Source organism: Schistocerca serialis, chromosome 2 (assembly GCF_023864345.2).
Source record: "Schistocerca serialis cubense isolate TAMUIC-IGC-003099 chromosome 2, iqSchSeri2.2, whole genome shotgun sequence".
NCBI lineage: Eukaryota > Metazoa > Arthropoda > Insecta > Orthoptera > Acrididae > Schistocerca > Schistocerca serialis.
Genome location: NC_064639.1, coordinates 521,051,238 through 521,063,702, shown reverse-complemented (window position 1 = coordinate 521,063,702; position 12,465 = coordinate 521,051,238). Strand labels below are relative to the sequence as shown.

The following is a 12,465-nucleotide window of genomic DNA, read 5'->3' as shown; positions in this document are numbered from 1 at the left end:
CATAAATAAAATAATATCTGGAGTTCCATACACCTGTAAGTATGGTTTGTATGCTGTGCAAAATTCATCGAAGAATCTCTCATTCTTATGAAGAAACGTGTACCTGTAGCAACAAACACATCCAATAATAAGTGAAAAAGATGATTTAAGTTCACACGTAAAAAAATTTTTTTTAATGTTTTTAAACTTCCACTGCTATGAGAGTGAATTCTGAATCCTTCCTGGTCATGCTGACAAAGTTTTGTGAATTTATTCCTAAATGTATAGACAGTGGGAATTGAAATGTCCTGTTGTGTCTCTCCCGCTCCAAGACGGCCCGTTTGACGTCCAACCTCCCTTAAAGGTTTTCGACATATTTATATGGGTGCGTTTTGCGTTTGGTTCGCTGTGATTTCATAAGAAGTATTAGTCCTAAGGAATAGTAATCACTTTGCAGGATCTGAATATACTCACACATGGGAGGAGGAAATACACAGTGAAACAGAAAATGTCTTCAAAGTACATTAATTTTATTTTACGAACATGTCATCTCATCAATATCCCTTTTTGCTCTTCAAGACAGTTATTTCGCGATGTGAGTAAGTCAACTGGTTTCGAAGGCGAGTCATACGTATCACGAGAGAAGTTAGTGACCTTGTTTGATCATATGCCCCGCTTAAACGAGAAAAGAAAGAACACTCTTAGAGCGTCTGTAACGTCACTTGCCCTCCAACCTAAACACTGGGTCACCTGTCAACACGACTGTGTCACACGGGGTTCTCTTGGATGCGCACCCTCTTCTTGACCTGCGCCGAAGACCTGGGGCAGGTAGCGTAGATTTCGACGATCCTTGAAGGCGACACGGCGAGCGAGACCGAGCCGCGGCGCGGGGGCGGCGGCGGCGGCGGAGGGTCACAGTCGGCGGTGGCGCCTTCCTCCAAGTGCTATACGGAGATCTCCTGGATGTGGACCCTCTTCTTGACGGTGGCGGCCGCCGACGGCTGCGGATTGCTGGAGGTCCTGAGCGGCGGCACGGGCGGCGACGTGGGCACCGCGTTCAGCTTGGTGCCGCCGCCCTTGTGTATGTGTGGCACGACGCACTTGGCGGAGGAGGCGGCGGTGGCGGTGGCGGTGGCGTGCGCGGGCGAGTACCTGGGAGGCGGCTCCTCCAGCTTGATGACGTTGGGCGTGAGCTGCGCCAGCGGCACGTCCTCGGGCAGCGCGTCCTTGGCGCCGGCCCTGCGTCGCGCCCGCCTCTCGCGCTGCCAGTAGATGCCGGCGAAGATGAGCACGTTGAGCACGAGCAGCAGGCAGCCGATGCCGACGGTGAGACCGAGCGCCGCCGTATAGGACGAGTACTGCGTGGTGGCCAGCAGCCGGCCGTCGCCGCCGTCGCCACCCGCCAGGCCGTCCTCCGGGTCCACAGTGTCCACGTCGCCGTCGTCCGGGAACGCCGTGCCGGTCGCGTTCGGCGCGCACTCACCCGCCGCCCCCGCGGGCGAGTAGGACGCCGCCGTCGACACGTGCTGCGGCGTCGGCAGTCGGGTGAACGACTCCGCTCGCACCACACCTGAAACACATCCTTGTACTTCACGCCTCTGTTCCTCAATCTCACACCGAAATTTAATTCTACGCCACCAGTATTTCACGTGTAAGGGCAGTCGAATGGAGACGAGGCAGATGGGGAAAAATTGAGTGAACTGTTTCTTATACAGGGTGGTTACAACCAAAGTCCAGCCACTCACCGATGTCCAGTGTGGTCTGTAATCATAGTACCACAGCAAAGACTGTTGGATATTTGACACGTTAACGCGGAACTGATGTAGTCTGGAAAAGAATCAGTTCAAAGTTTGGCCACCAGGTGCAAATCTGGTGCTGTTCAGCATCGCGTCGACGTCCAAACTGAACAAATTTTGTAAGTGGTGGTTAATAGTAATGTAAACATTATGCCTCTCTTACTTGTTAGACCTTATGTGCTCCTGTCCCGCTCCTAGTCATTGCATATGGAAACATTTCTAACGTCTTTCTTGCATTCACAGCGCCAGATTGGCACCTAGTGCCCACGATTAAAACCAATTTTGAGCGTAAATCTGCATGCATTGCAGGCATTATAATATCGGCCAAGTTTCTCTGCCATACGATAGTTACAGCACACTCTGGACCTCTGTGAGTAGCTGTACTTTATTATAACTACCGTTCGCTTCTTTAGCTGAGTAGTCAGCACGTCTGACTGCCGAGCAGAGTGCCTGGCTTCGATCCCCTGCCGGTTCGGAGATTTTCTCCGCTATGGACTCTGTGTGTTGTTGTTCTCTTCATCATTTTATCATCATCGACACGCTACTCGCCCAGTGTGGTGTCAACCGAAGAAATGTGTGACTCGGCGGCCGAACTTTCCCAGGTAGGGAATACTGGCCATCTATGCATTACGATCATTTCCACCATGTGTCTGTGACTGTTAATAAGATAATCGGACGAAAAGCAGTCACGTTAGTGCGCACGCACAAATGGAGCCCTTACAGAGGGCACTAGCTCAATAGTGTTTGGTCATGCCCATGCCCACGGTGTGTGAAGCTGATGGATTTGTTGGTATTTAACAGCAGACTCTTCACTGTCTCTACAAGTGTGGCTATAAAACACGACGTCAGAATCATAGCACTGAATGAGAGGAACTGGAGACGTGTTTCATGACTTGTGAAACAAAATTCATTACAAACCCGTCAGGAATTACTGCACGAAATGAGTTAAGGTCCATTTCCACCTGTTATCGAGAGAACATGGTGACAGGTACTGTACGTTTGGAGTTGGTCACGTCGCAAGACACCATTGTTCGCACTAGCACATAATGATCACAACAGCAAATTTCATAGGGCTCTCAAATTATGTGACTGGTTTCCTGAACACTGCCCCACACTAATACTTCTCGACTGGCCTGCTAAATCACGTGAAATGAACCACATGTATAATCAATGTGACATGCTGGCACAGCGCATAAAACGCCTCCCCGTAATTTGGTGGAATCTTCAGGGAGTGACTTAAACTGATGCGACGTTCCTGCACAACCGCGCTTACGCACGTTCTAGCTGAATACAGAAGGTCACAAATCCAGGGCCGAAGCTACTGATATTAAATAATACTTGCAATTATTTATCCAGAGACAACGAATGTTCCCTACCTTGAGACAAGACGGTCGTTGGGTTCATGAAAAAATGTTTGCTGTTGTCTACGGAACATCAGCTGCACCAATGCATGCACCTCGTTGTCCGAAGCAAATCACGGCTACGAATGGCTTTCTTTGGAGCCACACGCGAATGGATTCTTCGGAAATCGCACGGGGTGAAAACGGGACAAATGGGAGATGTTTAAAGGCTTTCTACGAAACTTTTACAAAGAAACAAAAGGCACCCCAGTTCCTAAAAGGGATTGTGATGTTTTTCTTTGACTGAAAGTATCCGCTTCTCATTAATTTTCCGGAATACGGTGCCACAATTACCGTACTGCCGTATGTGGGACACTTTGCAAAGACTGAAGCCCGCCATCAAGTCCAAAGGTACAGTAATGTTGACGGACGGCGTCATTCTGTTGCAAGCTGAGTCGACTTCACGGCAGAAGTTTCGTTTGGAGGCTCTTATGTATACTCCATACAGTCTCCATCTCTTCCCATCTTATTTCACTGCAGATTGACGTCCATGGCCGTTAAATTACTTTGGAGCTGTACACCTTAGTGTGCTAAGGTTCAGTAGACAGTCCCAACCACTGTTTCATGAAAGCGTTGAGAGTCTTGTCTCAAAGTGGCATAATTGTGCTAACAGTTATGGCAATTACTTTAGAAATAATAAACAGTACTCTTAGTTTTGTCAGTTTTTCTCGTTTTCAATTGGTTGTCCCTTACATTTCGATGGGAAAATATTCAGGGTTTCTGTACCATGTCGTACCCCTACTCAAAATTCTTGAAAAGTCACCTATCGATCCCTCTGCTAGTCTCTTCCACAGGACTGTTTTAGGATGACGATTGAACGATCGAAAAGAGAATCCTGAAGGGGATAACGTCGTAGCACAGCAACTCAAATGATTTCACTATCAACGGCAATGGCCACGAAAATACTCACGAAATACTCACATATGTTGTCGGGCCATGTTTGCTACTGAGGTGCATTCACATTTGATTTAATTTAATTATTTCAATATGGTACGAACTAAAAACACAAGACACTGGTGTAACATACTACAATCTTTATGATTCTACAAAAGGTTTTCAGGCTAGTACGCAAACATTAGTTTCCAAAGATGACAGAAGTTTATGTTTGATTCCGGATTAAGACGAGAGGAATAATATCAGTAAAAATATGGGATATAGCTGTTTAGGTTGGATACAATACGCAACACTTTGAATGAGGAACGCCATAGCAAAATACAAAAACTGCTCTGCGTAGAAAACAAGTTTAAAAATATAAAGACAGCTCTGCTGACATATTCCAAGGCAGTGACTGAAGAAGATGATATTGTTCTCAACAGTTTATTAATTTCTATTATATGAAGATAGCTCATAATCCTCTCTTTGTGGATGTTGTTTTATACCTCAAACTCTCAGATTGTAGCGGTTCGTTAATGGCGGTTAAAAATGTTAATCAACATTTTCCAAAGAAATTAGTTGCTGAAATTAAGTCGTTCAAAGTACAAACTAAAATCGTCGTACAACTACCTATCGCAAGCAAGTTTGAGCCAGCCCTCAGACTTTGGTCCCGATAGATAGTTCCAGGCTGATGCAACAATCCTAAATTGATAATCACTAGCCTCTTTAGGAGCGTCTCTGTCATACCAGGTCACACTATACTAAGTGATTTTTCAAATACACTCAGGCGAGAAAAGTCATGAAATAGAGGTATGAACATATACAGATGACGGTGGTATCGCTAACGTAAGGTGTAAAATGGCAGTGCATTGGTGGATCTGTGATTTGTACTTAGATCATTCATGTGAAAAGGTTTCCGACATGATTATGACAACATGACGGACGTTAACAGTCTATGAACGCGGAACCGTAGCTGGAGCTAGACGTATGGGACATTCCATTTCGAAAGTCGTTAGAGAATTCAGTATTCCTAGACCTTCAGTGTCAGAAGTGCTCCGAAATAGCAAATTTCAGACATTACCTCAAACGCAGGGGCGGGCAGGAATCCTGCACGTGTGCGATGCACTTGCACGTGTGCAGTTAACAGTTGTTCTGCGTGCACACAGGGGCAAGCTGGCCACCCGCTTCTCTCCACTCTCCACCATACCGTCTCTCCGCTTCTTCCTATGTAATGCGTTTTGTTTCCTGGCCTGTTTTATTGAATGAAGGAATAAGGTTAGTAGGAGTGCTTGAAAGAAATCGTGGTTTGAAAGAGTAACTATTACCTACGATACGTTTTATTTAATTATCACAGGTGGAGTTTACAATACATTTAATGTCTGGAACAAAATTTCTACATACAGACAAACGCAAACAGTTACGTTAATTTTCGTTACTGATGTTTGCTCTTAACCGAGACTTATTAATTTTCATAACAGAAAAAGTCTCTCACAAACGTATGTCGAGCCAAACATTGACATTATCTTCGCGGCTTCACCTCTTGCTGTGGAAAGTCGTGATAAAAATCTACTACACGTCTTGTCAAAAGGAACTTGTCTCTCAGACGAGAATTATGCTGTAGAATCTACAGTGCAGATCTATTAATTCCATTTGCAAACTGGGATGAATATCATCTATAGAAACAGCAAATTGTCTCGAGAACTATTCAAAACCTTGGGATAAGTGTGATATATCCCCAAATCGCTTGAGAAATTCTTCTTTTATTGCACCAAGTATGGGAACATATTGAAATTTCTGATAATGCCGTTCAATATTAAACTTCCGCTGACCAGCGAGAATACTATCACATATTATACGTTTCGAATTTTCACGTTTTTGCACAAAGAAAAAATGATTCTCCCATTCCTTTTTAAAAGATAGCAAATCTCCACTTCTCCGTTCCCTTGATTCAGTCTGCATTTTCCGGGTTTTGAAATACAACGTTCACTACGAAGTGGTCGCTTCGCTTCAACGTCCGCAGCTTAGCCCGGTACTACACTGCCGCAACCTGCCGGCTGTCGTCACTGCCCCATTTGACGATTGCACGTGAGCAGCACACGTGCAGCGCCGTGTGCTCATGAGCCGCGTCCAACGTTTGCCCGCCCCTGCTCCACCCAAAGACAACGCAATGGCCAACGGGTCTTCACTTAATGACCGAGACATCATTTCAGTAAAGTGGCCAGTGCTAAGGAACAACCAACTGTTAGTGAAATAATCGCAGAAATCGACGTCGGGTGTACGACGAACGTATCCGTTCTAACAGTGCGAAATAATTTGGCTTTAATGGGCTATAGCAGCAGACGACTGACGCCAGTGCATTTGCTAAAAGCACATCGCCACCAGGCCTCCCCTGGGCTCGTGATCATATCGCGTGGACCGTAGACGACTGAAAACCTTGGACTTGTCGTAAGAGTCCCGATTTCAGTTGGTAAGATCTGGTGGTAGGGTTCGAGTGTGGTGCAGACGCAACGAATCCATGGACCCAAGTTATTAATAAGGCACTGTGCAAGTTGGTGTTGGCTCCAAAGTGGTGCGGCCTATGTTTACATGGAATGGCCTGGGCCCTCTGGTCCACCTGAACCGATCATTTACTGAAAATGGTAACGTTCGGCTACTTGGGAGACCACATGCAGCCGTTCAAGACTTAATGTTCTCTAACAACAACGGTTTTGTCACCGGGCCACAACTGTTCGCAATTAGTCTGAAGAACATTCTGTACAATTCGAGCGAGTGGGTTGGCTTCTTTGATCGCCATACAATAGGACGCAATCGAGATGTCAGTTAGTGCACAAGATCCTGCACCGGTAGCACCTCGCATTTACGGTCGCCCATGGATGCAGCATGGCTGCAAAGGACTTCCATCGATTTATGTAGTCCAGGCCACGTCGCGTTGCTGCAGTACGCCGAGCAAACAGAAGGTCCGACACGCTGTTAAGACATAATACTTTTTCACCTCAGTGTAAATCAATAGAATCTTGGATTAGGTTCCATTAATTGCATGTAACTAGATGACTGAAAAACAAATATCCACAGTGAAAACAACCTCATAATGATATACCACTTTACACGAAACAAACTAAAAACACTTCAACAAAATATTACAAATGTTGTTTCACGTCATATAAAGACGCCTCAGAAGTTGCCGACGCAGTTCGTAAACACTCCAACTTTTGTTGCTGGTTCCTCAAGTGTAGCGTTGCCTGGTGGCTACCAACACCTGTTTTATAAGTACAGTGTGTGCATAAGGTCCAGGAACACATTCAATTACTTATTGCACAAGAACCAAATATTGTACAGATATCATACATATGTCATTTTGAAGAGAAACCCTGAATGGTTTTTTTTCATGTATACCGCCACAGCATAGTTTGGTAATTTGCCGATAGTCAGAGCTAGTCGCAAACATGGCGAGTTCAGGTGCAGAGCGTGCTTTCTGTGTGCTGAAGTTCATGAAATGGCTTCCCCGATCACCAAATCTCACTCACTGTGACCTCTTTCTATGGGGACACATTAAAGATCTGGTGTATGTACCGCCTCTACCACGTGATGTAGCAGAGCTCCGGGAGAGAATACGGGAAGCGACTGCCGCAGTCGACGATGTGATTCTAGTACGGGTACGGCAAGAATTCGTGTATCGTATTGACGTGCGCCGGGTCACTCATGGCTCGCATATCGAATGTCTGTAAAAAAAAGCTCTTCAAAATGCAATTTATATGACATCTGTACAACGTTTAGTACTTGTGCAATAAATATTTGATATAAAATATAAATACAGACATATCTTATGATATCTGTCTTCGTCTGTAATTATGTAAAGATTATTCTACTCGAGGAGTACGTGCTCTGTTATCCCTGTTGTACCGTACATGCAACTTCCATCCGATTTCCATTTATTTTGGAATGAATTGCTGGGATAGGAAATGGACCCGTCAATAAGTGTATTGAACCTGATGACGACTACCGTATATGTCCTTCATTTTGCGATGCTCACCACCTCCGAGGGAACTCGAAAAATCCATCTAAGTGCGTCAAATTATTTTATTCAGATTGTATGGAAATCGTTTTCAATCTATCTTTCTAAAGTGATTAGATCGTGTGATTAACTGCACTCTGTCTTTATCTCATCTTAGAGTGAGCAGTGACCACTTGCCCGTGTATTAGGGAAAAACTAAAGTTGGGGCCCTAGTGTCTGCAGAAGGAATTTCACTGGGGTTGACCTGCATGCAGTTACATTAAGTGAATTTTTTTAACACCAGTGTCACTTACGCACAAGACATATATAGTGGCTTTAGTTTCATTATTTATAAATTTAACCCTATTAACAGTTATAATATTAACAGAGAATAGTTCGGCTCAACCACACGTATCACCTTCATGTATGATCGCATAAAAACTGGTCCGTTTTGGAAGAGTGAGCTTTCGCCTTCACAGACACACACGCACACACACACACACACACACACACACACACACACACACACACACACAGACACCATTACAAGAGTCAGATGATCAGCTACGATTCGGTTCCCAAATAGAAAAAAATCAGACTACGTAGTCTTCCTTTATTTCCTTGCCAGTCCACTTGGTGGCTGCAAGACGAGATGCTGTCGTATACCTTCAAAATATGTCGACTAATACACTGAACTAATTACAGACTCGGCACTTTGAGAATAACGTATAAGCATTTCTGAGATAATGGTTGACAAGAGGACTGCCAAGGGATGTCAAAAGAGACCACACTGCATTTTAATTTACTTATCAGTGGATGGGTAGCTTTTATCCGATAAGGTATTTTGTTTCTCGTGATAACGTTTATCTGAAAACCGAAGCTTCCTCATGCGAAACGCTTCAGTTACAATGGGACCAGATTTGACATGGTAGGTGTTGTAGGTGTGTTTCAGCTGAAAAAAATTCTTAAATTGTATGATGACCTCGCAGTAAAACCATACAGGACTAAAACAGTCTTGGCCACTTCTCAATGAAGAGTCGAGCTCTCGTAGTGGCTATTATAGCTTAATTGCTTAGACTGAGAGGAAGACTCGATCGCCGATATATCCGTTTCTTTCTAACGAGATGATCGACGTTTTGCTTATATATTGCATCTGTTTATTATACATTTCTTACCTGTTTATTATAAACAAGTTATGATGACTGGGTATAGCTTATATGCAAATAAACAGGTAAATTTTAGCTCATTGGGACTTAATTTCATCATGTAAAATACCTCTACATAACCAAAATACAATAAATAATACTTTTATATGGAACCATCTCTGCTGACTTCGTTGTGCACCACACGTTGAACCGTCAACTTCCTTCTTCTTTTAAGTAAGGAGTTGAAATGATCATCATAACGTCGATAATTTACTGCTGGCATCGTATTACATTTTTTTATTGAGCTACTTAATCAGACGAATATTTGGAATATGCCGAGGAGAACTGAAATGGGTGTATAATGGTGAGTGACTAAATGAATAATTCCAAATAAATGATATATCCTCCAAGCTTAATTAATTTAAATTTATGAAGTTAATATAAAATTATAACAATGAGAAACTGTGATAGTGTACGTATATGTATACCTCTGGCAGAATGGAAATCGTAGCGCTTCACAACTCAAGGGATGTGGCTTAAATTCGACACTAACTGTGAAAGTCTCCCACACATGAGTAATCAACTAGCTTCTAGTCACTCAGTCGAACTAGTGACTTTATCTGAAAAATAAATAAAGGATGAGCCTCCGAAGAGCGTACATAATGGGATAAAATTAGCTCTTAAAACTCGGACACAGAGGTTCACCCCGTGTCCGGGCGCTTGCCAACAACGTGGTTGTGGTCGGTTAACCCAACCTATTGTAATGCTCACAACAGAGTGTCGTGTTATCTTTCCTACAGCGAACCACTTTTCACTGGCCCGAGTGAATAATTAAATTTTGGTTCCACCCAATATTTTGATCAATGCTACGAACTTTATAGTGGTTCCTTGTTGTGACTTAACGAAAATTTATATAAGTTTTTACTACGACTTTGGCATCGGAGTTTCTTGGTGAGTTGCTTAATTTGAGTTCATGTGGCATTTGTGACGAAACCATTGCTACTGCATTTGACAGCTGTACCAGTGGAACACATAAATGCCTTTACTACCTTCATGATTATTTTTGTGGTAAAAACAGTTCGTAGAAGTCGAGTTTGCCTGTTAAGCAGCATGTCAGTCACTCTCTGTATAATAACGTTGTGTATTTGAGAGTCTTTGGAAATCAATTAATGCGTAACATTGATGTTCGATCTTTATATACGTATACAGGGTGGTCCCGAATTCATGGTACAAACTTTAATGGTAGGTGCAGGACATTGTAACAAGGATATATTGTATAGGAATGTATAGTCCCAGGTGACGCGGTGAGGCGTAAACAGGGGAAATAACGGCCGAAAGGAAAACGAAAGATTTTATTGAAATCGTTGTTGACAAGTGTCATGTTTACAGTAAGTGTTCAAAATTGCGTCCACCATGAGCGATACATGCTTGACAGCGTCGGTGCAGCGATTGGCGTACACGTTCAAAGATGCCTGGTATTTCACGCACACCTGCAGCAGCTACAGATATGCGAGCAACGAGATCCTCATCTGAGTCAACTGGAGTCTCATAAACAAGACTCTTAAGATGTCCCCATAAAAAGTAATCGAGGCAAGAGAAATCAGGAGATCGGGGTGGCCAAGGGACTGGTCCACCACGCCCAATCCATCTAGCACCAAACGTGGCATTCAGGTAATTCCGTACAGCAGTGCTGAAGTGTGCTGGCGCTCCATCGTGCTGAAACCACATGCGGTTACGAATGGCGAGCGGAACATCTTGCAGCAGTTCTGGTAACACTTCTTGCAGAAAAATAAGATAGCTTTCGCCACAGAGTCGCGTGGGTAGTAAGTATGGCCCAATCAAAAAGTCGTTCACAATACCAGCCCACACATTAATACCGAAACGTTGTTGATACGCATGTGGACGCGTTGCATGTGGATTATCTGTTGCCCACACATGGGAATTGTGCGCATTAAAGACACCCTCGCGTGAAAATGTCGCTTCATCTGTAAATAGCACATGACCTACGAAATCCGGCTGCAACGCACATTGCTGCAACAACCACTGGCAGAAGTTCACGCGAAGAGGATAATCTGCCGGATTCAATGCTTGTACTTTTTGAAAATGGAAGGGGTGTAAGCGATTTTCATTTAACACTCTGCATACAGTCTGATGACTCACATGTACGTCACGCGCAACAGTTCTTGTGCTTGACTCGGGTCTATCAGCCACTATGTTCAAGATGCGTTCTTCCAGTCTTGGAGTGCGTACAGCTCTTAATCGACCAGCGTCATGTCTGTTGACGTCGAACGTACCTGTTTCACAAAGTTGACGATGTAACCGTTGAAAAATTCTATGATCCGGCATTCGTCGATTAGGATACTCCGCGCGATACATTCGTAACGCAGCTCTGGCGTTACCATTTGCACGGCCGTACATGTAATGCATGTCTGCTTTTTCTGCATACGTAAAGTCACCCATCGTCTACGGCAGCACAATTTTGAATGGCGCTTGTCCCTACTGCGATACATCATGTTCATCTACTGCCCTCTACCGGCAGTGACACCAACCGATCACTCCATTTCTCTTTCCCCTGTTTACGCCTCACCGCGTCACCTGCGACTATACATTCCTATACAATAAATCCTTGTTACAATGTCCTGTACCTACCATTAAAGTTTGTACCATGAATTCGGGACCACCCTGTATTTAAGACTGAATTTGAATGTTTAGATATTGCAGCTTTCTTTGTCAATCTGTATACGTCTGAGACAGTGTTACCCCTCTCGTGTCTTGGTGGTTTTAGATTTGTGTAGCTAACATATTCGTATTTCAATGCTGTTCGTCTTTATTATGAAAGAAAAGATTCTTGTCAAATTAATCTGTAAGAAGTGTGCGAAAAATATTGAATGCAATAATTCTAGCCCAAATGGGGTCGCCCACATTAGGAATTACTAACATAACTGGTCATTATTCAATGTAAAAGTTTATTATCTTCGAATATTCTAAACGGTTGTAGGACTCATCGATTTACCTTGAGTATTAAGTACCGCATCCCGTTCTCAAATTCATTTCGAAACATTCTAGAATGGGTTACTGAACTATGAAACTGAAATGTCTCCTGACCCATCCCAGGACAGGGACCCATTTACGTCGCTACTTTTACTTCAGTCAATGACTGTTGGTACGAGAGTGGCTGCTATAGTTACAGGTGAGTCGAGAAGCAAGAGCCCACTTACGTCATCTAGAGAAGGTGTTTGAAGCTGTCAGATTACGTTATCTTGTGCGCTACGTTAATGGAA

General features: G+C 43.8%; 1 protein-coding gene across 1 annotated transcript in view; it reads right to left on the bottom strand.

Annotated features, from left to right (window-relative positions):
* Window positions 1-293: 293 nt before the first annotated feature.
* LOC126456170 (neuroligin-2-like) overlaps window positions 294-12,465 on the bottom strand; it is a 351,902-nt gene continuing 339,730 nt past the window's right edge. Inside the window, exon 11 of the mRNA XM_050091924.1 lies at window positions 294-1,549. Coding sequence (XP_049947881.1) covers window positions 924-1,549 — 626 coding nt within the window. The 3' untranslated portion in view covers window positions 294-923. The remainder of the gene's footprint in view (window positions 1,550-12,465) is intronic.